General features: G+C 38.2%; 2 protein-coding genes and 2 long non-coding RNA genes across 7 annotated transcripts in view; 1 reads left to right on the top strand and 3 right to left on the bottom strand.

The window, feature by feature from the left end:
• Positions 1-841: 841 nt before the first annotated feature.
• LOC106945098 (myosin regulatory light chain 2, smooth muscle minor isoform-like) lies at positions 842-5,918 on the bottom strand. The gene is made up of 4 exons (XM_015028532.1): positions 5,811-5,918; positions 3,856-4,060; positions 2,863-3,024; positions 842-1,769 (listed from the first exon to the last, which is right to left on the bottom strand). The coding sequence occupies exons 2-4, from the start codon at positions 4,037-4,039 to the stop codon at positions 1,597-1,599; spliced, it is 519 nt and encodes a 172-aa protein (XP_014884018.1). The 5' UTR covers positions 4,040-4,060; positions 5,811-5,918; the 3' UTR covers positions 842-1,596.
• Positions 5,919-10,112: 4,194 nt separating this feature from the next.
• Positions 10,113-27,813, top strand: part of myom1b (myomesin 1b) — a 28,684-nt gene continuing 10,983 nt past the window's right edge. Inside the window, exons 1-20 of one of the 4 annotated variants that reach the window (XM_015028534.1) lie at positions 10,113-10,266; positions 10,555-10,729; positions 12,330-12,464; positions 12,568-12,742; positions 14,795-14,952; positions 15,119-15,211; positions 16,462-16,550; positions 16,760-16,801; positions 16,980-17,141; positions 17,255-17,416; positions 18,725-18,866; positions 21,183-21,382; positions 21,626-21,679; positions 21,758-21,882; positions 21,972-22,155; positions 23,032-23,206; positions 23,306-23,427; positions 25,303-25,320; positions 26,867-27,063; positions 27,158-27,284. In XM_015028534.1, the coding sequence (XP_014884020.1) occupies positions 10,584-10,729; positions 12,330-12,464; positions 12,568-12,742; positions 14,795-14,952; positions 15,119-15,211; positions 16,462-16,550; positions 16,760-16,801; positions 16,980-17,141; positions 17,255-17,416; positions 18,725-18,866; positions 21,183-21,382; positions 21,626-21,679; positions 21,758-21,882; positions 21,972-22,155; positions 23,032-23,206; positions 23,306-23,427; positions 25,303-25,320; positions 26,867-27,063; positions 27,158-27,284 (2,506 nt within the window). In that variant the 5' untranslated portion in view covers positions 10,113-10,266; positions 10,555-10,583. The remainder of the gene's footprint in view (positions 10,267-10,554; positions 10,730-12,329; positions 12,465-12,567; positions 12,743-14,794; positions 14,953-15,118; positions 15,212-16,461; positions 16,551-16,759; positions 16,802-16,979; positions 17,142-17,254; positions 17,417-18,724; positions 18,867-21,182; positions 21,383-21,625; positions 21,680-21,757; positions 21,883-21,971; positions 22,156-23,031; positions 23,207-23,305; positions 23,428-25,302; positions 25,321-26,866; positions 27,064-27,157; positions 27,285-27,813) is intronic. The other 3 variants (XM_015028535.1, XM_015028536.1, XM_015028537.1) reach the window with 3 other exon arrangements.
• On the bottom strand, positions 19,399-20,413 carry LOC106945101 (uncharacterized). Its single transcript, XR_001424482.1, has 2 exons — positions 20,187-20,413; positions 19,399-19,531 (listed from the first exon to the last, which is right to left on the bottom strand). It is a non-coding gene; the product is annotated as an uncharacterized LOC106945101 (long non-coding RNA).
• LOC106945100 (uncharacterized) lies at positions 25,750-26,860 on the bottom strand. Its single transcript, XR_001424481.1, has 2 exons — positions 26,692-26,860; positions 25,750-26,635 (listed from the first exon to the last, which is right to left on the bottom strand). It is a non-coding gene; the product is annotated as an uncharacterized LOC106945100 (long non-coding RNA).

Here is a 27,813-nt window from a genome sequence, read left to right on the forward strand (position 1 = left end):
GATGAAGTTTATGAACTAAAGGTTAAATGAAACGTAGAATAAAGCCCACAGCATTGCTACATTTTGCCATTTGTAAAGTGACGAAATAATCAGACTCTCATTTAAAAAACAGATAACATTGTACCTTACAATGTGACGCTCGTCATGTGCACTTGTGGGATTTCTATCTTTTGAAGGGAGCTTATGAAGGTATCACAATAACTTTCTTTCAGACACTAGATGGCGATAAAGATCCATCCAAACGTCACGTAAAATCACGAATACGCCAAACTTGCGGTTCGAGCTTAAAAGGATTAAAATGTATCTTTGTCAAGAATTAATTAGTTCAAATGGATTCAGCAATTGTTATACATCACTCAATAGGTCAATATTTTTCGACAGATTGGGATCATTTTGAATTCTCTAGTAACGGTAGTATCATTTTTGAGCAGAGCAAACGTTAGTTTGTTACAATATCCATGCTTTTCTCTGAAAGCATGTCTTTATTTTGTATTCATTTTTAAAATAAGAATCTCACACAAGACCTGCGTGAGCAGAGTTTCCAAGCATATTACTTTGAAGTGAAGTGGGAGGGAAAATGCAAAAGCAACAGTCAAACTTCAGCAATGCTCCCATTGCTGAAGTTTGACTGTTGCTTTTGCATTTGTGTGAAGCATTGTGTGAAGCAAAGCCCACACAATGCTCCGTTTGCTATCAAATTACTATGAATATTCTGAAGTCAAATAAAGAACATTTAATTTGTTTGAACTCACCATGTTTGTTAAAAATAGCCTACAGAAGAATCTAAAGTGATCCATATAAACCTGAGAGAAATGCACAGGACTTTAGGGGAATAACCATCATCAGTGACATTTTTTTATTGGATGATATGAATTGAGCTCTGACTCAGCAACAAAACAAAACTGAATGAGGTCATACACTGGGCAGTCTTCATTTACAGCTCAATGTCCTTGTCTGTTAGATTAAACTTTTTATTACTCAAGATTTAAGATCAACAGGCAAAACGAGACAGTTCATATTTGCATCAGCACACACTTCCCTTTATGCAAGTTTAAACATGGCTGCCACAACAGTACACTCTAGAACCACCACCATTTCCAGTAAGATCTTAAAGAATCCAGCGTATGCAAGTCAGAACACGGCGAATGATTTTAGTGAAATAGGAGAGCAGACTTGTCAAGACAAAGTCGGTCGACAAGAATGCAATTTACGCCAACTTATATGTGGGGAAAAAGGCAGAATAATGCACTTTGTTACACATGTAATTTATGGAAGGGAAACAGTCAGAAAAATATAATTTGATAGAGGGCTTTATTTTAAAAAGTTTACATTATAAATGTAAAAATTCAGCTAAACGTGATCACATGAACTGCAAAGTCATAAATCCCTTAGAGCTACTAATGTTCTGCCACGTCTTAACACGAGATTTTACAAACTCATTTGGCAAAACTGCAAGTTCACAGCAAACAGAGTGGATAGTTATTGCTTTGGTTTGTATTAACGGGGCCTTTACTGTAAAGTCGAGACATGCAGCATGATCTAGCTGACGGCAGAGAGGCGGAGGCAGGTCAGAGGAAACAATCTGGTGGAGGTGCTTTAATCGTCCTTATCCTTGGCACCGTGCTTTAGGATGCGAGTGAACTCCACATAGTTGAAGTTATTCTTCTTGTCAATGGGAGCCTCCCTGAAGAGCTCGTCCACCTCTTCATCTGTAAACCGGTCGCCCATTGTTGTGAGTAGCTCCCTGAGGTAATCCTCTGGAATAAAACCTAATGCAAACAGTTAGACAGCAAGGATTATAATAACATTGTGATGGAATGCTTATGATCTGACAGAAAGCTCACAAAGCTGGATAAAACAATTAGAGAAGGCAACACTATCTTCTGGAAATGTTTGGTTTCATTTCAAAGTATTTTGCATCAGGCTGATGAAGTGAACTCCACCGTGTGGCACATGCATAGCATTTTATAGTTTCAAATTCATAATTATGAGATACACTAACTTTACACACTGAAAATGACTGCTTTGAAAGGGTGAAATATTTCAGGTGAGATGTGCTGTAATCTGCATTCCAATCATATATTCAGTTAAGAAGGATTTTCTTTGTCATTTATGGCTATGAGTTTGTTCTCTTGACCAAGATCAAAAAGCTCAACAAGTGGTGAGGAAATGACCATGATCAGAGAAAAAGAAAAACTAGAGAAACTGGAATTATGATAAAGTTGATTCTATCATTTAATACAAGGTATTTTTATCATTATTTAGTACTTTGTTCTCTAGTTTTACTATTTAAAATATCTATGCGCAACACAGCAGGGAGAGATGAGGGTCAAATAATACTCCTAAGTATTTTCTGTTAAAACAGCCAATAGTGTTTAATATTCAGCCTTCAAGGTGCAAAGCGAAGCCTACAGATCATTTCTAATCTTCTGTTCAGAAGCATCAAAATTTCAGCTCAAGGCTTCCCAATGACAATGACTCATCTCATTTACTGCTGCACCACAGTTTATTGGCCATCTGCACCAGAACCATTAAAAACCACAGCTCCAGATTAAAGCTGAGGTCTAAGAGGTTCTGGGGGACATAAAACAGGCAGACTAACTTTCCAGATTTTTTAAACAGATCTTAATCCATGTGTGGGGTTTTTGTCAGTAACTCCAAATCTAGAACGATCAATAGGTAGGGCTTAAAGTTCAGTACTGATGTGGAAAATCAATTAAATCAATTTAAAAAGAAATTCTGTAAAATGGAATGTGTGAATATTTGCCCATTTTCAAATTTATTTTAGACTTTTCAACAATATGAATGAACTCTGCACTTTGAGACCAATACTGGTAATATAATAAATGAGCTCAGGTTTACCTGTTCCCTCCTCATCGAAGCAAGCAAATGCATTTCTGATCACATCCTCAGGGTCTGTGCCATTGAGCTTCTCTCCAAACATGGTGAGGAACATGGTGAAGTTGATTGGTCCAGGTGCTTCGTTCATCATGGCCTCCAGATAGTCGTCATTTGGGTTTTTCCCTTTAAAAAGACAAAAGGCTCTTAAAATTAAAATGTCAGCAATTTAAAGAGTAGAAGGTGAAACATTATGGTTCCTCTTTGCCAGATAGTTTTTTTTTCTCTGTTTGACTAAAGCTCATGTTTGTTAGCTAAACAGTAGACAAATCAATTTGCATTCAACTTTTCCAGTTTCTGTATATTCACCAGTAGAGAAAATAAAACAAGTTGGTCAAAACTTGAATGAGAACCTAATTTTAAACGAACCAGTTATCTGCTGCTTTGTTTTATCGGTTTTATGAGTGGGAACGTTTCTGATTGACAGGAACAAATAGGCTGGCACTTTTCAAACACAAGGACTTCAAAAACATTCATAATCAAGACACAATAACACAATGAAATAGCCTAAACATGACTGGAAATAAAATGGACTTATGTAGTTAACTGAGGCACCTTTAAGACCGTGGGAATATGTTAATTCAATTTTAAACTTTATAAAAAAAAATCTAAAGCAACAAAAGAAGAGAAAAACAATTACTGATGACTCCATTAAGTAAATGTTCAATTGGGAATAAGTAATTGTCATTACTAAAAGCTAAAACAAAAATCTCAAGTTTGCGTTTAAAAATGAACTGCAAGAGCCACAGTGGCCCGAAACCAGAGCTCATTTCTCAGTTTGTTATAATTGAGGTGTGGCCACTCACAGCCCTAAACACACTACAGATCATTTACAAGCAGGCATGAGAATATAATACTACTGCTTGCAATAAGAGCCAAAATTATAATAACTAATGCAGCATTGTTTGCAAAAAGTGAGTGTCATAAAAAAGCTGCCGATTACAACATTTTACTCACCCAGTGAGGCGAGCATGTCGTGAAGATCCTCTTTGTCGACAAAGCCATCCCGGTTCTGGTCGATCATGTTGAAGGCCTCCTTGAACTCCTGAATCTGGGACTGGTCAAACATGGCGAAGACATTGGAGGTGGCGCGCTGAGGGCGCTTCTTGGTGGTCTTTCCCTTTGCCCTTTTGCTCGACATTGTGGCTGGTTTAGTATATTTCTGGAAAAGTAGAAGCGCAATATTGTTACAGCTCAGCTAAGTGGGATGACAAAGGAGCTTAGAGTAAATAAAAACTGCAGATCAAATAGTGAAAACAAACCTACTGTTTTCTATATCATTAAATACACCAAAAAAATAAATAAGAACTGTCCTACTAACGCAAAAAGTGTGGTTTCATAAGCAAAAAACAACTTTAAGGTTTCTAGGACTAGTCCACATGAGTATATCTGAAATTACCTTTGCATTTTTTTCTTTCAAAAAGCTTCTTTTCAGAATAAAATCATTTTCAAAAGTCTTTATCCATACAAAGAAAATAAACCGCGAGTTATGCCAGACATGTATGTGGTGTAACGCTGTCATCAAAATTCCACAAAACAAAGAGGAGGGCGTGGATCATTAAAGCTCGATGCTGTTACGTATGACTTGCCTGGGGCTGAAGTATTAGGTCGGAGGTGGATGTATGAGAATCAGTTATAAATGGTTGCATATTAGTAATTCACTCTGAAATCTAATAATTGAAAATAAAAAAAATAGGTCTATTTTTTTAAACAACTGTTTTCTCTAAATATTTGTGTAGCTAAAAATTGGTTATAGACTTAGGATAAGCACCAGTAAGATGCTCCAAATGTATAAACCCCATTAAGAAATGTTAAATATTCATATCGGCATGTGATTTTACATACTGGTCAATTCAAATGGTTCAGACCAATTGCAGAAAAAGATTATGATTAAAAGGTGCAACAGATCATGCTGCTACTCAAAATAAAACTTTGTGATGCCATATCTATCTCAGTGGCTGTGTAATTTAATTCCAGAGCAGTAAATCCCTGGTGGTGTGTCCCTGGCTGAGCTAAAAATGGAAATGTTGCTCAGCTTTCTAGGTTGGTTAGCTTGCTGCCTTCACTGGGAAAGTTACTGATGTGAGGACGGATGCCCTTATCAGGAAATGTCTGGAATGCAGACATCCACAGCTTTGTCTTGACATGAAACTCTGAAGGGAAAGTCTCATGTCATTGACATCAAGTTTTAAATGTTGTGTTTTTTGCAGTGTTTTGCAGTAGTTTTGTCTGTAAAGGATGCTTAAACTGTATTTACAGCATGGGCAATTAAGAACTGGTCACAAACAGGTAAAAACAACAACCCAATTAATTCAGATAAGATCAATTTAAACAAATTTCAATGAGTGCTCTAAACATATTTTTAATAGCGCCTCATCTTGGTTAATACAAAAACTACTGATTTCACAAATAACTATTGACACATTTATTATCTACCTTTATTTTTGCATCTTTGGACAAACGTACAACTGTCACAAACGTGACTTTTATATAATTTCTTATTAACAAACAGCAGTAAGCAACAATTAGCAGGTCGTCAAATCTGTTACCTTTTCCACTCTCAAAAAGTGCTTTGCGGCCTAGTTTATACAATAAAGTAAGCACAATAAACGTGAGCAGAAGATTAATACAGCAATATTCTTTAACCGTTTAAGCAAACAACTACCTTTTCAAACGGAACCCGGTGACTAAATAATCAAATTAAAAACGTTATGCCGTAACGTTAGCTGCCGTGAGGTTAGCTGTGTCGCTAACTGTTATTATTGGTCTTAGCCGAGCACGACAAACCGTAAATTTTGCCGTTATTTTCTAGTCAAGTTTTAAAGGATACAACTTCAATACAACATAAATATGAAAAGGAGATTTATGTGTTGCTAAATTATGTTCAGACCTCAATTTAAACGCTTTCTTACCTTGTTACGGGGAAATAATTTTCAAGCTAATTAGCTGCTGCTTCGTTTCTCAACCACCGCCCTTTACTTCCTGATGCTGTGGGTTCAGAGCTGAACATCGGAATAAACCAAGTACATAAACATGGGGGTGACCGCCGTTTATAATACAATTTTTTCTCTTTATAAAACAAATGTAGATACCTTTCACTTATAAAGAGTTTTGAAATTATGCTTTTTATCAACGTATTTATAAAAGTTCACGTGAATAGTTGAGCTTATATGGAAAATAATGTAGGAATTTCTCAACCTTCCCCCGGTTGAAAAAGTGTAACTCCCCACAAACGCTTCCTTGACATTCTTGGATATGCCCTTTTAAGGAAAGGAAGCAGACGTCCTCCTTTGTCTTTCGCAAGTCCTAAATCGAGATAAAAATTTAAATAGTCCTGTGCGAATCAAATATAAGTGCGTATGCAATAAATTGGAATATTATCAAAAAGTTAATTTATTTCAGGGATCCAAATCAAAATATAAAATTCACATAATGGATTCATTACATGAACAAATACATTTTATGAGTTTATTCTACTTTTTTTAGTGATAGTTATTGAAAACTCAACTTTTAGTTCACCTTAAAATCTGAATATTACATTAGATCAAATAATAAAGAATTTTGAACAGAAATCTGAACATAATGTTATGGACATGTGTCCAGGAGACATTGACATCTTCCTCCATTGAGGGTAAACATCAAAAAGGTAAGGAGATTTTTTTTGTCCCATATGTTGCTGTCAGGATGTATCATGTAACCTTAAGGACTTATTTGTCAAGGTTTTTTTTTCTTTCCCCCAAATAAGACATGAAGTTACTTGAATAATATGATAAATAAAAACAATGCTTGTTCATTTGCTTAATTGAGAACAATAACTGAAAAAAATGATGTCATGATGGATATTTATAACTATTGCCTGTCCAGCCATGAGTAAGACAACTGTTGTTTCAGCAGTCAATGTTTTCAAAAGAGGCTTTGAGTTTCCAGGCTTTAAAAGTGACATGTGGTTGACTCAATGTTTAAAATAAGCCACATCTGTCTTTTATGTCTAACTCATCTCTAATCTAATAACAACAAAGTTGGACATGTGTTGTGATATGTGACATGTGCTGATTTTATTTTCAATATAAGTAGTCTCGATCAAGTGCTTTTGAGTTTGTATTGTATCTTATCTGTCTTCATTTGGTCATTGCAATTGGTTGCCTAACTAGTTTCAGCTGGAGTTTTTTTTATTATTATTAGTTTAAAAGGGGAATTGTTCCTCTCCAATTTGTCCCAGTAGATCAGTACAATAGAGCAAATGCAAATTAGGAGGATGTATCATGTCTGCTTTTTGTTTCTCTCTTCAAAATTTATTTGGAGGATTGTTGCCTCAAGCTTGGTTCCTTGGTACCAAGTTAAAGAGATGTGTGACTTTACTTCCTCATAAAACATACATAAAGACACACATAGAAAGCATACTGTAGTAAACATCAATAAATTTGAATCTGTAAACAGTGTTTTATTGAGCTTTGTGCTGCATAAATGTCCAATATTTGTGCTGCATGTTAGCAGCACTATTGCTTTGCAGCGAGGACATGGATTCGAATGACTGCATTGAGTTTGCATGTTATCACAATGCTTGGGTGGGTCATCCTAAGGCTCTCCGACTTCCTCTTACTGCCCAAAACACACATCTGTTTATGCTGTCACTGTGTTGCCCTGTGATGAAGTGGTGACCTGTTCAGGGAGAACTCCTATGACCACTGGAAATGAACGCCAGCAGTCCCCTGAGATTCTATAGGATAAATGGATGAACACAGTGGATGTTTGGACATTATGGTTCAGCACAGTATCATACAAGCATACTTGTCTGATTGCACAATCTGTATATTTCACTGCTTCACTACTGACTGTTCCACATACTAGCTAATGCAGCACATTTTCTGCACAAATACGTACATACTTTATGTTCTGCTTAGTCTATGTTTCTGTACAATTCATTTTTCTATTTGTTAATTAGATGTTGTGTCCTTTATTGTACCTTATTATTCATATATTTTATACGCCATGTAGTATTGGCAGCAAAGTTAGAACTTCATTGTATATTGAAACATGTCTCCTTACTGTGTGTAAGACAATAAAGCTTTGAATTTTGATCGTTGTCATCTTTGTCTCAACTTTAAACATTAGAGGGCGCTGTTGTAGCAGGAAAACTCACTTTCCTTGGTGATGTTATGAAATAATTATTCTGCCTATTTTTCACTTACAGTTGCATATATTATCATGTCTACAGCAACACTGCTGCTTTAATCCAAATCAGATAATTAATTTGTTCCTGACCCATAAATAAATCAAATGTTTAGATCTACTGCAATTTTGTGATTGCAAAAGTGTAAAAAATCCTTTTGTCGAAAAACATTTTAACCCTTAGGATGCCTAAGGGTTAACTCCTAAGGGTTAATGTACTTTATTACTATTGTGTGTTTCAAACCAACATAAAAAGGCGTTGAAGGAAGATAGTAAATGTTTTCTAAATAAACATTCAAAAACTGTGCAGCACATTGTATTCATTTTATTTACCTGGTGCAACTTCCCTTTCCCTGCAATAAAAGAAGAACAAGATGCTGCCACCACCATGTGTCACCATGGGAATGGTGCGTTAAAGGTGATGTGCAGTGCTGGCTAACTTCCTCCACATGCCTGCTGTGTCCCTTACCTAGCTGGTGACAAACTACTAGCAGTATTTTTGATGGTTTTTCTGACTCTCCCACAAAAGTTAAATGTTTAGAGTGCACAACTAATTATATCAAATCAAAACAAAACAAGTACTTTCAACCTGTTATGTTGATGAAAAATGTTCCAGCTATGTTGTCCTCTTTGTGTCTTGTGTGACCTCCCACATTTAATGGCTGGTTGATCTCTTTTAATGGGCTCACATTTCACATGACTGCCACAACATTTCGGCTATGCTGTCATGCTGACCCTTGTATTATGTGGGAATGTGATGGATAAAGGCCAGAAAAGATGGAAGGTCCCTAAACAAAAGCATCGGAAATGTTGTGGGATGGAAAATTACCGGACACTTGAGTTAATTTCCAGGACGACGTTGAAGTATCTGCGGCACCTAAACTAAATCTGTCCACCTGCTGTTGGATGCTTTATTCAAAAGGGAAAGATATGTCAATCTGTTTATGCCAACATCAAACACAGTGCTTTGTGAAAGGAGTTATACCCCCTTTTTTTTTTTTTACCTTTTTCTCCAGGTTTGTTTTTGTGACAGAGCAATGCATATAGTACTTCTTTGTAAAGTAAGAAGAACACATTTATTTTAAACTTGGATCAATTCTAAGTGTAGAGTCCACATTTTGTACGTCAATCCCAGTAAAAAGTCAATATTTTTGTGAAGGCCTAAGAGGTTTGCAACACCACCTCTTAGTAAAACAGTAAAACAGACACTGCGCAACAAACCAGAAATGTAAGAGATAAAGTTGTGGAGAAGTTCAAAACAGGATTAGACTATAAGACAATATCCCTAGGTTGGACACCTCACTGGCAAAGTCCAGACCTAAATCCAGTTGAGAATCTGTGACAAGACTGAAAAAATGCAGTACAATGACAATCAGTCTAACTGAGCTTAAGTAAACATGACCATCTTCATCTTGCACAAAGCTTTGGTTCAGATACGGTACACAAATTCATAACACACTTTTCAGTTTTTATTTAAGAAAAAAAACATTATTTTTGTTCCACTTCCCAAATATGTGCAACTTTGTGATGATCCGTGGCACGAAATCCCAATACAATACACTGATGTTCATGAATATCGATCACTTTGATATGTAATCTTTCTTTGCAGACTGCTGGTGACAAGAGGGGACATTCATGCTCTTCTAGCAATGAGAGGGGCTGAAAAAGAGAGTGACATAGGGACTGGTATTTGTTGAATGTGAAGGAGTAACAATAGCATAGCTAAAGTTAGCATCAGTCACAGCTGAGGCTGCTGGAGTAAAAAGCAGGACAAAAGCTGCTGAAGGTTAACTAACTCTGACAGACAGTCGGCCACAGTCCAGATGGAAAATTAGGAAAATGTAAAAGTGCATCAGCTTAGGGATTCATTGGGGAATATTCAATCAGTCATTGAACTAACTTTAAGAGCAGATTTGTGTTTACCTTCACACCACAGTTACTGGCATGAAAACCTGCACCCATAAATGTGTTCCACTATCAGAGTCGACTCGGCTCCCTGCTATATTTATCTCCACCCTCTCCTTAAAAGGCCGCGACTGCAGCTTGGACACTCTGGCCTGAGCCAACATTATTTTGGTTGTGTAGCCCGCAGCACTGTAAGCACCTACCTGTGGGTTTGCTGGGCTATTAAGCTGTAAAGAGTGGATTTGGATCCTTTATTTTTCTGAAAAGGTTGGAGTTTGAGGGATTTTGCACAGGGTAAGTGGACTCCTGCGGGGGATGAGAATACAGCTTGCCAGGTTGTAATTGGTGCATATGTCTGATTAAGCATGTCAGTGAAGTGCCTGACTGTCTGAAACGGATGTCTCTGAAGCAGATGCTGCAAGTTTCTTGATGCTTGAGCCTCTCTTTTTAAATCAAATCATCTAGAAGTGTTTAAACTACAGTTATGTTTTTTTTTCTTATCATGAAAGCTAAATTTATGTGCAACAGCAGAGAGTAAAAGATGATGAACCTGCTGTTTAACTGAACTAACGTGACAAACAGAAAGACAAGAAGAAGCTCTGGGACGCAACATGTCTGGATCAATACCCTTCTACCAGAAGCACCACCGCCACTACGACCGTAGCTACCGTAGCACGGAGGCAGAGTCTAAAATGAGGCACTACCAGTCCAGCAGCAGGTACTCTGCTGGAACCAGCCTGTCCACCGCCAGCAGGGGGTAAGAAGGAGGAAGGGGAGAAGAAGACTGGGGTAGTTAACTACAATATCCAAGGAAAACCCTACTACCTTTCTAACACCTCTGCCTTCCCCACCCCAGCTGAGCTGGTTCACCTCCATCAACCCTACTGGAACTCTTCCCAGTCAGAGCTTTGGGATCATCTTTCCTTTACACCAAGTAACCACTTTTTATCCCTCTTAATTATCCCTAATTTCACTTTGACGAGCCTTCATTCAAAACTGAAGATTATTCCTGTCAGTATCAACTCAAAACTGGTTGGTGTCCTGCATGCTGATCTTTGCATGCTATTCCGGAGATGCAGCGCGTGTTGTCATACAGAATGAGACTAATATTTAACACATTCATCCCAAAGTAACTAAAATTTCACCACCAGATCACATTTGTATTGATTGTTTTGGCAGTGTTTCTGAAGGTGTTTCTAAAGACAAGATTGTTTTTGTATGTGTTTCACTGTGTTAATGTGCGATATGTTCCCCAAAAAATATTAAAGAGAAGAATGAATTGAAATAATGAAAGAAATGTTGTAGATGATTTTGAGCTTATTCAGACTCACAAAGATTTGGGAGGAGTATGCTATGCTTTTCCTCTCCATAGTGCATCAAAGCTTACAGCCTAGTGACAAGCCAACTTGCTGAGTGTGAACAAGATCAGGGTCTTTAAACGTCATCTCATAGATGAAATTTTAGAAGATTGGCTCATTGGCACAAAAAAAAAATCTGTGCTGTGGTGACTAAAGATAAATGAGGAAGGTTATGATATTGCAAGGATTTTTTTATGATGCCATCATATTTTCTGTTGTTCTGCATGTTTATTAGCCCATCACCAATTACTGTCCTGATTTACCTACCAACACAATGCTTATTTTACCCAACACTTTTGATAGCTCCATCTGTACCAATATCTTTAGACCATAGCAAATGAATGCATTTTTTTGTGAATAAAGTTGTTGTTCTTTGGGATTTTCTTTTGCAAGTTTTATCTTGGAAAGTCAAATGAATGCACAGGTTATTTAAAGGGAATTGACCAAGACAGACATGGAAAAAGAGAGCTGCTCCTAGCAGATTGCCTTACTTTGTGGAGATTGTTTTATCGCATACTTCAAATACCAAACCCCACTTCCACACAATCACAATCCCCAAGAGCAGAGTTTAACCGGGATTACAGTGGACAGAGATGGCTTGTTTTGAATGGAAACATTGTAAATAGAGAAGCTAAAAAATGAACTAAGGCTATACTTCTTGGCCATTTTCATTGCTCTGGATTTTCTTGCAATGTCAAACGGATTTGGAAGTTTTTAGTGAGTTGGTCAGGCCTTAATTATGTTTTCCATTATGGTAGATTGGAGATAAATCAATCAAACTGTTGTTGGTAGGTATAAATATGCTGCAATAAAGACTAAACTGTCTCCATCATTTCATGTTAACCTACTGCTAATCAATTCCTCGCTTTACCTTTATCTACAGTGCAGACTAAACATCAGTGCAGATGTTTAGTCTGCGCTGATGAAGTATCTACATTGTCTTATGAAATGTTGCACTGTCTGGCTTGTGCCAGACTGATGCTGTTGTGTTTGTCTCAGACTTAAGGTGTCTTCTCACTTGGGACTGGAGGAGAACAGACTAAGCCCCTTACCCAAGCGATCCAAGCCATCTTACTTGGCTCTCGACAAAGAGAACCAAATCATCGGCTATGTAGTGCCCATCTTCAGGGGCAGGTAACAAAACGTTCAAAGTTTCGCACTGTCTCGAGCTATTTCAGTTCTGATAACTCTCACTCCTCCAAACCCACTCCTGGTTCTGCTCCGCTGACACCGATAGTCAAGAGTTTGCTACGGGATTGTCAGACACAGAGGAGGCCAGAGTGAGAGACACGGCTGCATACATGGCCCGCAGGGACTTGTTTACGAGTGGTCTGGAGATGGAGAGGTCAGAGGTGATTTCCAGGAAGGAGGCCATGCGTGAGTCGGCTGAACGCATCTCTCTGAATAAACGGGTCAGTGCCATGTCATGTTGGTATTCAGATTACCATTTTTTTTTTTGCCATAGTCAATAAAATCAGGTTAAGCTTTTCCTATTTTAGGTCAACTAGAATAATTAGAATAATCTAAATAATAGAGTGATACTTTATAGATATTCTTTTTATTACTATCTTCAAATTCAGAAGTTTCCCTTCACTAAGATCACTATGATTACTATGTATTTCAACAATGTAAGGTTTTCCCGGGTGATCATTTCATGTCTTTGTGAACTTCTGATCAGTTAAATCACCACATCTGAGCTAAATGGAGAAACACATGCAGGTGTATTTTAGCGTAACACCTCAAGGACACTACAACCACACTACTTGTGGATGTCATAGGTAAAATATCACAAATTGTGGCCCTCCAAAAGTCTGTTTCATCCTTGAGCAGAATTTCCAGATGCCTCAAGGTTAACCTCTTCAAACAATTTTACACAAATATAAACACCATAGGAATGCCCAGCTGTCATACCGTTTACAAGGGAGATAAATGTGTTTTGTGTATCAACCCAAGAACAGATGCTGAAGACGTAAAGATGCAGGCTGAAGCTAGTAAGAAAGCGTCATTATCCACAGTGAAACAAATCCAGTACCAACATGGGCTGTAAGACCACTCAACAAGGAGGAAGCTGTTATTCACAAAGAAACATAACAAGCCTGATTACAGTTTGAATGTCCACTCAGGGACAGACCTTGCTTTAGAGTCATGAGTGAAAAACATCATGTGGAAGTACTGACGCAATATTTTAAGACATCAAACAAGAAGTTAAGGCTCCAATGGAAAATAACACTAAGCCAGCATAGTGCTAAATTAGTTACAAAGTAGCAATGTGAATGCCTAGAAGAAGGAATAACAAAGAACTGATCCCATTCCAATTCCACCAAATACTACGGAAATGTATTTAAACTTTAGAGTTTGAAGAAACTAATAAAGCTAATAAAACATTCTTTAAAAAAAAGATCTTTTCATTATTCTGGGATTTGCCAAACACAAAGCATATTGTTAATAATCCCTGACCTGAAACAGAAAACATTTAGTATGGCTGAAAGTCAGATATTGACAGGTAAGCATCCAGTTTTAGCTGAATGCACACTAGCTAGGAAATCTGTACATACTGTTACAGAATCAATGCAAGTACTATTTAAATTCATGCAGATGGTTTAGTCTGCGATGATGAAGTTTTAACTCATCCTGTGATAGTAAAGGGTTGTAGAGGCATTAAACTTCTTAATATAATTAATGAGACGTTAAAGCAAAATAATGTAACCATGTTCTAATCAAGTAGAAGAATATAAATTTTACCCCGTACCACCTAATTCAAATGCATTGTACACAAAAGGCCATATTACATGCATCAAATATGTAATAGGACCTGTTGTTCCTCAAACCATGATCCATTAACCTGCTGAATTATTGTACATGTATTCCCATTGTAAAATACGGAACCGGTTAAAAGCAATATTCACATTCGTAGCACTTACTATTTTGACTCTACTATTACCTGAACCGCAGTTACTTTCTGCGGTCAGTAGGAAGGTTGAGTGCATTTTCTTACATCATTTTACACAAGAAAGTTATTTATATAACCGAGTGATTATTTGAAGTAGTAGCTGGGCCATTTAACAAGCATTACAAACACCAGTTACCACCCTCAGAGCCTTTATCTGTCTCCACTCTGCCAGGCAAGCTCACTAGTGGGTGACAAATTCTTAAGGAGATTGCTTTTCTTGAGGTACATGGAAGCAGAGTCCCTGTGGTCTTGAGCTGGATGGCATGTAGCCACACACATCCAGCTAAAATTAGAATATAATAAAAAATCATGCACTGCACTCATTCTTAAAACACATGCTGCTGCTTCAAGGCTTGCATGTGCATCTGAAATTAAAAGAAGCGCAGAATTTGCATTGTTTGGGTATGCAATGTGAATTCCTGCTGCATTTATGGAGCCTTGTTTTGTTCGATTTAGATGTTCACTGGTGGCGAAGGTGAAATTATCCTGAATGTTTTCCCTCTGCTATGTTTAGATCCATGAGCACGAGGAACACTTCAAGAGGATGAACGAAGACAGCCTGATGCACGCCCCGGAGTTCGTGATTAAACCTCGCTCCCACACGGTGTGGGAGAAGCAGTGTGTGCGGCTGCACTGCACTGTCAGCGGCTGGCCTGACCCCAGGGTCATCTGGTAGGCCACAGACATAAATCACCTAGAACATAACCTCTAATCATTCCTGGATTTCCTGGCCTCTTTCTAGTTCCTTCTGAACATTCTCAAAATTATCTTTCCTGGCTCTTTTACGTCTTCTCCTTTTTATCTGTCTTCTGTTATGTTTCCTACCTCCTAATCTAAGGTACAAAAACAATGTGGTAATTGACCCACTTGCCAATCCTGGCAAGTTTAAACTGGAGAGCAGATACAATGTGCACTCGCTGGAGATTAACAAGTAAGTGTAGCCTCCCCTGTTGAACTTAAAATCAATTATAAAGTACTTTATATACAGAGGAACGTAAGTTACTTTCCACAGGATAATACTTATAAAAAAAACAAACAAAAAAAACAATGCTAACCACCTCTTAACAAAATGAATGTTCTTGAATCAACAAAATAGAAGCATTTGATTACTACATGGTTGATATAACATAAACAGTTATGGCATGAATTTTAGGACATCCCATGACATATTTAGTGGGTTTCCTGTAAACTGTAGTTTGAAAAAGCAGTTTCTGGGGCGGAATAAATTAGAACACCCTCCGTTATTCTTACTTACATGACTGAAATCACACACAGGCATCAGTTACTCATAAGGACAATGTTATTAGTTAGTTTTAATATGTGAATATTTGTTTTAAAATAAAATATTAATTTACCCAATTGAATATCTCCTCACCATAAAGATTATATAATGAAAAGAAAATGTTGTTCACTATCAGACTATGTCCATACGACCCATATGTGAACTAGATTACAGCAATACCATGTATACCAATACTATTGGAGTTAAAAACTTGTTTGTAGGAACTCAACCAAATTCATGTATCAAATGGGACTGAGGTAGAGTGAGAATTTAAATTTTGTTTAGAGAAATGCACTGAAGCATTTGAAAAAAAAAACTGATATGAAGTTATCACCACTTAGCATCTCATCTTTAGAGTACAAGCTGAACACACTATTTATCTAACTGGTTGACTTTCTCTCTAAATCTTGCTAGCTAAGTAACTAGTTAGCATGGAAAGTAGGAATGTTCATGTAACGCATTATTCTAAACTGCCTATATGCATTTCATTAAATACCTCTGTGTGCATCCTGGTTGGAACGCCGGCCCCATCCATAGATCACATTTTACTTCTTACGTAAACAACCAAACTCACAAAGTGGGCTGATTTTCCTGCATATTTTGTTTGTGCCAACATCGGATTCAGTTTCTGGTACTTCAACCCGACACGTACCTTCAAGTACACCGGCCCCATTGCGTTAGATGGAAATGACATCACCAGTGGTGTCTAGTTATTGCCAGAGTATTCCTGGCTCAGAGTTTTGGGATGCTTTATGGCTTGGGGCCCACATCGTTGGTATTATGTACACATGGTTAAGAGGCCTGCTGCTGGAGTTACAGAGAAATGGCGCCAAACCTGTGAATCCCTCATTGATATTATGTGCATATTATGCATACTAATTAATGGTTTCATCTTGCAGATGTGATTTTGATGACACTGCCCAGTATCGTGTTTCTGCCATGAATTCGCAAGGAGAGCAGTCTGCAATTGCCTCTGTCGTTGTCAAACGTAGGTTTCACCGAAGCCCGGCACTATCACAACCCTCATGATCACATATAAAATTATTTAAAGGCATATTTAAGAGTCAAAACTAGAGTTTATATATGCTCTTGCAATATTTTCTTAAAATACTGTACATACAGTTCATCTTGACTGACATACAACGCTGTATGCTGCGTACTGCAAGTATTTATAGCAGCTCCTGCTCTTTTCCATAGGGTTCAAAGGTGAAATTGATGAAACACTGCCGGTTCCCAGACGTAAGTGTTAATTTCCTGCATTGGTTTTAAAATTTCAGTCCCAACACGTCTAATTCCGTTGTTACTTTATTCCTTTTACTCTACTGTCAAATTAAATATAGCAAGCAGCATAAAAAAATATCTAGATGTCATGCACAACATATAGTTTCCAATAACTAGTTATCTTCTTTGCCTCCAGTCGGCCCAGTTTCTGAGTATGGCATCACGTTCCAGATTCACATCGTTGATACTTTTGGAGTGTCGTTTGGAAGAGAGGGGGAGACCATGAGTTTGGGCTGCACAGTAATCATCTACCCAGCTCTCCACCGCTACCAGCCAGAGGTTCAGTGGTACAGAGATGGTGGGTAGACATGTATTACTACACTGGCTCACTTTTAAACCCTCGTCCAACCTGATAACTTCAGTTCACGTTACTGTAAATGCGATCACCACCTCTCATGCTTTGTCGCTCAGATGTGCTGCTGTCTCCATCTAAATGGACCCACATGCACTGGAGTGGAGACCGAGCCACGTTGACACTCACCCACCTCAACAAGGAGGACGAGGGGCTCTACACTCTGCGCGTCGCCACTAAGTCTGGATACGAGACCTACTCTGCCTATGTGTTTGTCAAAGGTAAACCTCTTTTAAGGATATTTTATCGGAAAACGTTAGAGGTGAAGTGTTAATTGTGTGTATTGGCTAAATTTGATCCACATATGTTCAAAACAATGCAATAAACCCAACACACGCTATTTGTTTACATAACTTAAATGGTTGTAATCCACGTCGACCCAAGCTGAACTCAATGGATTCCCTCGCCTTTGCTTGTGTCTCATGAGATCAAGGTCACAGTCACAACACCACACGCACTGGCACCTGATAATGACGCTGTTTATTTATCAGCGTCTGAATGTCATTGAGTGGTTTTAAATAGGATATTGCTAATGGAGGCACTGCTGAGCGGCAAGTCTCTGGCATGCGTTTGAATGCCATGGAAAACAGGTCAGTTGAACTTATCTTTGTTGCCTTCAGAGACAACCTGTCAAACATGGTTTCCGCATCTGCATACCAGTCATGAGGAGCATGAAGAGGTTAGAAAATAGACCCTTATTTCTCCCTTGTGGCAAGCTCATGTTTGCCCAGAAAAAGGAGAGGCGACGGTATGATCTCCATGACAAAAACACTCTGGTCTTGGCTGCAGCTAAGAAGGTTTATTAATGGAATGAGTCTGGCTGTAAGAGCTGTGAGTTTAATAAAGGCTTTCAGAAAGAACAGACACACTGCTCAAGTTACTCAATGCGCTAACTTGGATATTAAATGTTATCTCCCTCAAAGTATATTTTTGCTAATTAATAATACAAATGTTCAATATTTTAAACCCTTTTTACAAGCAACTGTTCCCTCTGACCCCTTTAAACAGACTTTTGCCCAGGTCCCCCTTGAAAATGAGATCTGCAGATCCATGGATCTGGTTAAATAAAGGAAATAAAATAAATAAATAAAAATATTCATTGTTTCAGAATTTATAGTAACAGATGATGTCAAACTGTTGTTTATGAACACGAATGAGCTTTACCCTTGACATTAGCTGACTTTGATATGTTAACAGGGGTCTAGGACATTGGCCAAAGTTCATGATGCGCCAGATGTAAAAAACAAAACCTTGATGCCAAGATTTCTTTATGAAAATGATTATCGTTGATAATTAAGCACTTAGAAAGCAGCACTTAAAGTCAGTGCGATAGCCATAACTCCCACTTGCTTCAAAAAAGCACATTGTGACTCAACAAGTATTCATAACTTATAGAATAATCAAATGAAGTGATACATTAACACCCAACAGCTTAATAATTCCCTTTGCTTGGCGATTCTAGTGCTAGGAACATGAAGAAATATATTATCAACATACTTATCATGGCCATGGCGATATTGTATGCTTAGATGCAGATGCCGAGGTGGAAGGTGCTCCTGGAGCCCCACTGGACGTACGCTGTCTGGACGCCAACAAGGATTACATTATTGTTACCTGGAAGCAACCAGCTGTTGAGGGAGGAAACGCCATCTTGGGCTACTTTGTTGACAGGTTTGTAATTTTGCTCTGGTTTGTTAGTTTAGCTAATCCTACAATGCACTATGTCGTATGCTCGAGTTGCCGATAGTCCATAGCCAATATTTTTTCTTTGAGAATAAAAATAGCTGTATACTACAAAAAGGACAGTGTTTTAAAATATAAAGGATCTGGTTCATACTAACCTTGAGTGAATAATTACTGAAACGTGAGCAAACCAGTGCAAAATTATGGGCCACAGATTGCCCATGTTATTTCATTGCATTTGTAACGCTAGTTAAGGCTAGGCGCCTGACTACAGCCAAAGTTATTGTATTCAACTTGTTTTTTTCTTTCATATATATATGAAGATATGCAATAATAATAATATTTATAATAACAGTGATTTTCTATAATATAACCAAAAACACAAAAAGGAAAAAACAAGCACTCAGCAACAAAAAAACAATAAACCCTGATGTCACCCAAGAGTTTCTATTTTGGTCCATTCATGAATCCAAATGATCAATAGTCCATCAGTCAATATTTAATTGCTTTTTTTTGTCCCTTTTTGTCCATGATCCAGAGCAAATAGGTCCAGAATGAGAAAACAGCTTGGTTCATTTAAATCCTACCGCGAAGCTGCGGTGATCCGGTAGCTCGCCATCCTGACGTGACACAGGGGGTGGAAAAAACCTGACCTAAACAAGGTCATGAATAAAAATAAAACAAATTAGCTGTCATGTTTAAACATTGTTAAACTGTTATCCAAAATAAAGAAACATTCAACAATTACGAAAAAATAAACAAATAACTATATTCCATAGAGTGTTTTCTCATGAATTTTTCAAATGAATTTCCAATTAAAGATCGCGATCAGATACAAAGTTACATTCAGATTCAAATCAAGGGTATAGACCTTATTAAAGTTACCGGTACAGATCAAATTAAAGTGTACTTTCACATTATACCCAAGTTTAATTGACGCAGCCAATTAAACTTAATTGACTTCCATATCGTTTCAATAAACAATTGTTTTTTTTTCCTTTTATTTCGTTGCGCAACTCCCCAATAAAAAAACAAATGACCAAGCCCAGAGTTCTATAGGCCGTTAGCAAAAATCGATCAATAAAAAAATAAATAAACTGTCCTAAAAGGACGAATCTACAAAAATCAAAAGGCCTATTTAATATTTTAACAACATATAATCTATTCGGCCACAAAATTAACAAAAAGAAAATGACCTTTTAAATCAATAAATTAACTTTTCAGTCGTTAATGCACCTATTAAGTGGGCGTGTCGCCACCGCATTTCTATTTCCAAAGAAAACAAAGTACGTAAATTAAACGACTCACCGTCGAGCGGTCGGCAGGAAACACCCAATTTAATCCTTCGGCCCTTTTAGTAAGCCTCGATCCAGCCGTATTCTTCTATACGTTTAGAAGACGCCGAGACGAGCAGCTGGCCACAGCGACAGCAGCAACAGCGATTGAAATCCGAGTCACCTGTGACCCGGAACTTAAAGGGTGCTGTCAGTTTGACCCGCCAAAATAAAATACGGGTTTCTTATTTTGTGCAGGTTACACATTGTTTGAGATAGACAAAAACAAAATAAAGCATCACTATAAAGTCTAAGGAAATGGATACAGAGGTTTTTAAATGTTTTTATCTAATACAAAGCTAAGAAGTGTGACCTGTTTTCACTCCAGGTTAGACTTTGGCTGTATATTTAGAAGGTGACACACTGTCCTTGTCTTTTCCCGTATTTATCAACATCCATCTACATATCATATTGCGTTATGTACATTGGCCAAAGAAAACAAAACAAACAGCCTGCAATGATATCATGGACCAGGTGTGAAGATGTGACTGTGGAGAACAGAAAGTGAAAATTAAGGTCCAAAGTGTAACGGCCTTTCACTCACAAGAGCAAATCATGTACATGTCCAATCCCAGGAAAAGTTAGAGATACAGGAACCAATTAGTTACAGGAACTAACCCAAAAATCTTATCTATCTCATAACATATCTTTGTGGTTGGGCATGTGTTGACACAGACAAAAAAAGAATAACAACTAAGACATAATAACACAGAAGTTGTATTTGTACTTCTATGTATTGTAGTAGCAGCTAAAGTAAATTTGCCTCAAACATGTTAGAACCTCAGAAAGGGAAGGAAATTGGAACAAATATTACCTCATTAAGATGACAGACTTTAACCTCAAAATGTCTTATTCAAGGGTATGACACAAAAACAATTCTTATTGTTTTCTGGTTATTAAAAGTATAACTGCAAGTAAAACTATATTGTCAATTCAGTTTAACATTCTGCAGTTGTGTTGTTATAAACAGATGTGAGGTTGGAACGACTCACTGGGTTCAGTGCAATGACACTCCGGTCAAGTTCGCCCGTTTCCCCGTCACTGGTTTGGTGGAGGGCCGGTCCTATATCTTCCGAGTCCGAGCCGTCAACAAGACCGGGATCAGCCACCCGTCTAGGGTCTCTGAACCGGTGGCAGCAATGGATCCGGCCGATCGAGCCCGCATGAGAGGTACTATATCCAGGGGATCTAGCTTTACTATGTCTGTGGTAAAAGACTTTGGTGAAAGTGCTAAATTCATAGAGATTCATGATCATATAAAAGTAAAACATGCTAAGGAAAAGGAAAACTACAGCTAAGTCTTTCTCAGTTTGAAGGTAAGCAAGTAGAAAATATTGAAAATGGAAGATGAATAAAAATCAGGAAGTGGTAAACATCAAAACATTACTGATTACATGCATGCTTTTCTGTTAGGCACTTCTGCACCCTGGACCGGCCAAATCATTGTCACAGAGGAGGAGCCTGCAGGTAAGAAAGTCACAGTACTGGATGTCATGTTGCTTACCTGAGGATTGGGCCCCGTCCAACTCACCCTTTCACGACTAGAGGGCGTTGTTCCTGGCAGACCTCGTGAGTTGCAAGTGACTGAGGCAACCAAAAACTATGTGGTCCTGAGCTGGAAGCCTCCTGGAGAGAAGGGCCTTGAAGGGGTCATGTACTATGTGGAGAAGGTGAATATTGACAAAGTTCTGCAAACTTAAATTTTGTTGCAATTTTTAAATTTTAAAATCTGTTTAACGCTATTGGTTTTGTTTGCCAGTGTGTCTCGGGCACAGATACCTGGCAGAGGGTGAACACAGAGATCCCAGTCAAGTCTCCTCGCTTCGCTCTGTTTGATCTCGCTGAGGGAAAGTCCTACCTGTTCCGTGTCCGCTGCTGCAACTCTGCTGGAGTCGGCGAACCATCTGAGCCAACTGAAGCCATCACTGTGGGCGACAAGCTTGGTCAGAAGATACAGTAACTTGCAGGACTTAGATTTTTTTTGGCACATAGTATAATAACACAGACAAAGGTCTGTGTTATTATACTATGTGCCAAAAAAAATCATTTGTTTATCAATGTCTTTGTGGCATCTTTTGCCCAGAATCAAACGCTTTTCTGACTAAACGTTCAGATAAAAACAACCTAATTTGGGACACTTTGCTACTTCGATCTGGTTCAAATCTAGCATAGATTTAAACCAGATCTACGTAGATTAAAACTGTAGGTTTTGATCAACATACAGTTGATTTAAAAATTCTCATACCTTAGGCAGATTTAAATTTGAACTCAACCAATAAACTTGTTTCTGAATGCAAATTGTGCCTGCATTAATAGTGTAGATGTGGATACAATGAAATAATAATAATAATACTAACAAATTTCAGTTTTTGTTTTTCTTACCTTAGAAATATTTACACCCTTTTTACCCTCCAATGGAAAGCCTTTATTGCCATTACAGTAATTGTGTGTACTATTTGATTTGCCAAAGTAGGTCACATATTTCACCCAATGTTTCTCTAAAACTACCAGCAGAACAGCATAAACCCAGAGTTCTGGTTAAAGACATAACCCGGCTGTTTTTTTTTATGTATAAAAATTCATCTTTCCCTCCAAAAATATAAATACGTTTATAAATAACCAAGTCTAACTTTGACATCATGGAGCCAAAGAAATACCTGCCAACTTTAAGTATTGACTCTAAAGCCAGAATCAGTTCTGCTCGTCTTGAAGCCATTAATAGTATTTCTAACTTATTGGTGTTTCAGAGTAATGAACATCACTATGTAAATAAATCACACCAACAGTAGCCTGAAGATATGAAATGATCTCATCCGCAGATATCCCATCGGCTCCGGGAAAAGTCGTCCCCACCAGAAACACGGACACATCCGTCGTGGTGAGCTGGGAGGCGTCTAAGGACGTCAAAGATTTGGTCGGATACTACATTGAGTGTAGTATCGTTGGAAGCGATGTGTGGGAGCCATGCAACAACAAGCCTGTTCGGGCAACAAGGTAAAACTACTTTTTTTTTTTTTAAATGCTCTTCTGATATTAATCAGATACAAATCAGCATCTGTTATGGATCATAAATTTCAATTTACTGTCCTGCAGGTTCATCTGCCATGGGTTGATTACAGGAGAGCAGTACGTGTTCAGGGTGAGGGCTGTGAACGCCGCAGGGCTCAGCCAGTTTTCCCCAGTATCAGAACCAGTGGAAGTAAAGGCTGCGATTGGTGAGTGAAAGAAACATCAGTCACGGGATAGTCAGAAATACTGGAAATATTAGATTATTCAACCCTTTGTGTAAAATTGTCATTTGAACTATATATTTTGAGTATTTAATATGGAATAAATAAATTAGGAGTTAACTAACTGGGTGAAAATAGATCACTTGTTTACAAAATGTCTCCTGAATGCTCTCAACACTGTGACTTTTGACATTTCTTTAGTTATGGACCCCAAATTCAGAAATGTATTTAGCTTACTGGGGAAAAGTGATGGAAGAACAACAATAATGGTGACACTGTTATTTTGTCAGAAGTGTTTTCAGGTCTTCATCTGCACTCCCACACTCTCCCACTCTGTCACTCCAAAATTTTGCTCTACACCACCCTGTTCAGCTGCATCCACCCTATAGACGCCTCACCTCCTGCTTTGCCTGAAGCGGGTTGGGGTCAGGACTTGTATACTTCCTCTATTTTGGATCAACTTGATCCAATTCAGCGGTCGATGCAAACCGGATCAATGTGGTACACCATTTCCCACAATCCCCCTTTCCTCAGACTCACCTTTCCCGGGTCGAAATTGCTGAAGGTACCAAAAGATGGACCCTCCACACCCTGACAGATCCTTTAGACTGCTCCATGTTTGCTTATTCTAGCATTTGCTTTTGAAGCTAACTTGGCAAACAATTGTTCTGATCTAACATGCTATACTTGACAATGCAAAGTTTTAAGAAATTTCTTCAGTTTTCTTTATTTTGTCACACTCAAATGTTCGAGATCATCCAACACATGTTAAATATTGGCAAAAAACAATAAATACAAAAGGCTCTGGATTTAAGTCTGGACTTTGACTAAGCCATTTCAAAACATTAATTTGGTTTGTTTAGGAACTTTCAGAGTTAGATTTCCTGGGTAATGCATCATTGTTTTTTTGCACAATCCAAGTGTATTTAAGCTTAAAGCCACAACTGATTTCCAGGCTTTAAACATCCAGACTGATTTAGGTCATTGAATTTGTTGCTCATCTCTTCTCTTCTGAAATTGTTTAGCCTACTACCTGGTCTCAGACGGGTTCTATGTACAGGACTTTTTAATTCTACAGATATGGCAGTAATCAGGCCTGGGTGTGTCTAGTGTAATGAGATTAAAGTGTGACAAAAAGCAAAATCAGAGGAAGTCTGTAGTATAAGGGGACAAATACATTTTAATGGAAGTGCAGCATGTGCAAAAGTATTGTAATTGTCAATAAGCACCTCTCTGTTCCTAACAAAACCTTTCTCCAGCGTCCTAACTAACACTCACTGGCTGATTTAAAGCTGAGAGTCTTTTTGTACTTATGAAACTCACTCAGAAGCAATGCCAATGTATTTATCTTGCAGGCAGATGTTTGGTAAATTTATTTTGAATCCTATTTGTCCAATATGTGTTAAAATTGATTATTATTTTCAATAAAATAATAATTAAAAAGAATCCTAGAAGACACCCAAACAAGAACAAATAACTAAAAATGTGCTCCTATTAATAAAAAGTAATGTTGGAAAAATGTTGTTCATAGCAATACAACCATAGTAGAACAATGAGTGCCTTGTAGAAAAGGTTGGCATTGTTTTTGAACGTCATAAGACGTTGGTGCATGTTCTCATTCTCACATGGATGTCACCTGTCGGTCATCTTGTCTTCATTTTCCCTCCCAGTCAGATGAAGACATTGCTTTCTATTTTACAGGCTCATGTGCTGAATAATGTGTTTACGTGTTCATTTTTTTTTTTTTTTTTTTTTTTTTCTGTTGTTGTGCTCCATTGTTGTTTTGTGATTTAGCTGCAACATATTGTTATTGCCTGGTTTAAGTCATTGTTTTTTGCTTGTCTCTGCTAACACCCATAGGGGGCGGCATTCCACATGGTGTGTTTTCGAAGATGGGGCCGGGGGGTAACGCGTGCCCACTAACCGAGCACGAGCCACGCTGGACGGACAAGCATGAAACTGTCCAGCCTTCCCATTTCACTGTTGAAAGGCACAATAAAGCTCAGGCTGACACTGAAAGCGGAGAGGGGGTCAGGGTTGCTGGTTCATGGTCTGTAGACCAGAACCCCCTCTCAGAGTCAGGCTCAGTTTCTGAATTTCTTACTGATAAAATCTCAGCAGTACACTTTGAGACAGTCATTCAGATTCAGGATCAAACTGCTGTGGTGGACATAAAACCCGGTGGCGCACGTAAGTTCACTGTAGAGGGTCCTGGTAAATAGCAGAGTGCAAAGGATCAGGAGAGAACCTGAAACCCTTTAGCGGATGCTGCAAGAAAGAAACACAATATATTCACATTTTTTTTTTAATTTTCTGTCATCCAAGTTTACTGCACCTTGCAAATGTACACAAGTTCATGCCCCTTGAGCTATTTCACATCACCTTACCACCACAAACTTCAGTCTATTATTGGGATTTTATGGAAGAAAGTGCATGATTATGAAGTGGAAGAAAACTGTTACACAGCTTTCATATTTTTAACAAATAAACATTTTAAAAGGGTGTCATTAGGCCTTTTGAGTCAATACATTGTAGAACCACGTTTTGCTGCAATTACAGTTGCGAGTCTTTGTGGAATGTCTCCACCAGCTCTGCGTACATCTGAAGACTGAACTTATTTTTTCTTCTTTGAGAAAAGCTCAAGCTGAGTTGAATTAGATGAACAACATCTATAGACCATAAAATCCCATTAATATACATTACAGTTTGTGACTATGTGAGAAAGGTTCAAGATCTACTTATTCTTTACAAAACACTGTACTAAAATTAATATAAATATGACGAATGGAAAACTCCACCTGCATTCTTCTGTATTAAAGGTAAGTCTTCACCAGTTCCTTCTTTAACTAAGAACTTAGTTCTTAACATAGAACATAGTTCCTTATCAGTACTTAGCCCTAAGTCACTTCCCGACTCGTTCGCCTGTCACCTCAGCACCAGCTTCCGCTCTCCTGATGATTTCCCCCTGAGCACTCTAACTTTCAAACAAGCAGAAACTTTTCATATCTGGAGCCTCTCAGTCTGAGTCTGCCCCAGAAATGGACAAACACGAGAGCAGGACGCTTGACCTTTCTGGAAATGAAACACTCCAGAAATCCAACCCTTGGGACACTATGAGCCCAATTCCAGACCTCGACGCCAAAAAGTACACCAAGTTCACAGTTACGCTCTTAGTTGTGTTTCTGTAGTACTCCTAAACATCATATGATATTTAACTGAATATGAGGGCATTCTATATTTGTTGTGAACATATTCAGTATTTAATTCCTTAGCAACAGATGTAAAGGAATATTAAAACGGTTTGATTTAATAAAGATGATGAGTGCATTAGACCAGATGGGGTCAGTTTCCTGTTATTTCACTTTCCCATGAGCACGCTCTCTCTGTTGAGGCAATGGCGTTAACTTGAAGTCCTCTGTCCCAGCGTCTCCTGCTCCACCCTATGGCATCACCGTTCTGGAGTGTGTGCGCGACGCCATGGTGCTCTCTTGGAAGCAGCCGACCTTCATTGGAGGAGCTGACATCACCGGCTATTTCGTAGATTACCGTGAGGTCGTCGATGGCGTGCCGGGGAAATGGCACGAGGCCAACGTGAAGGCTGTGAGCGAGAGGGCCTACAGGGTGAGCGCACGGGAGCCCTTTTCTACGTCCAGATGTTTTGCAGCTGTCTGCATGAGCAGCAGATGATTTATCTGGTTGTGTCTGTGCCTGCCAGGTGTCAGAGCTGCGGGAAAACAGAAAGTATCAGTTCCAGGTGCGAGCTGCCAACATGGCGGGCGTCGGGATCCCATCGATGCCCAGTAACACCTTCCTGTGTGAGGAATGGACCATTGCTGTACCAGGTTGGCTGATCAAGCTGGAACTATCAAGACCCTGAAAACCCTGTCTCAATCTTAATTGATTAAATTCATACCTAAAGTTATTTTGTAGAATCCAGACCACTGGTCATATTTTACTTAAAACATTTCTCCCCAGTGGAAAACATCCTGGTATTCATTAGTCACTGCACTCTTGCAAAATATTTAGGAGAGAAGCAGACCCACAGCATTGTGGATTCTCCACCATACATAAAAATCAAGGACATGGTGTGATTAACCACATTTTCACTATGTCTAAAAAAATAAAAAGATTTGGTTGCAAATTAAAGGTTGAAAGATGTTTACTGGTGTAAAAACATGGTAGAAAAGTTGTAAAGGTTAAATTTAAACTTGAAATATGGACAAAAAGTTCATATTTGCTGAAAGACACTGTATGTATCTGCAAAATAAGGGCAATGATTGGTTGACTTAACAGCTATTAAAAGTCAGTGTTTGGATGGTTTGCTACTTATTTTAATAAAAAAAATGTATATATATAAAAAAAAAAAAAAAA

Source organism: Poecilia latipinna, unplaced genomic scaffold (assembly GCF_001443285.1).
Source record: "Poecilia latipinna isolate Pla-1442-1.1 unplaced genomic scaffold, P_latipinna-1.0 Scaffold127, whole genome shotgun sequence".
In the NCBI taxonomy this organism is placed as follows: Eukaryota; Metazoa; Chordata; class Actinopteri; order Cyprinodontiformes; family Poeciliidae; genus Poecilia; species Poecilia latipinna.

Bases quoted from the DNA above. Each gene is read 5' to 3' on its own strand.
- LOC106945098 (XM_015028532.1), bottom strand. From the start codon at position 4,039: ATGTCGAGCAAAAGGGCAAAGGGAAAGACCACCAAGAAGCGCCCTCAG. The intron at 3,025-3,855 runs GTGAGTAAAATG...GTCTTTTTAAAG, and splicing joins CGACATGCTCGCCTCACTGG to GGAAAAACCCAAATGACGAC. The intron at 1,770-2,862 runs GTAAACCTGAGC...TGTTTGCATTAG, and splicing joins CTTCGATGAGGAGGGAACAG to GTTTTATTCCAGAGGATTAC.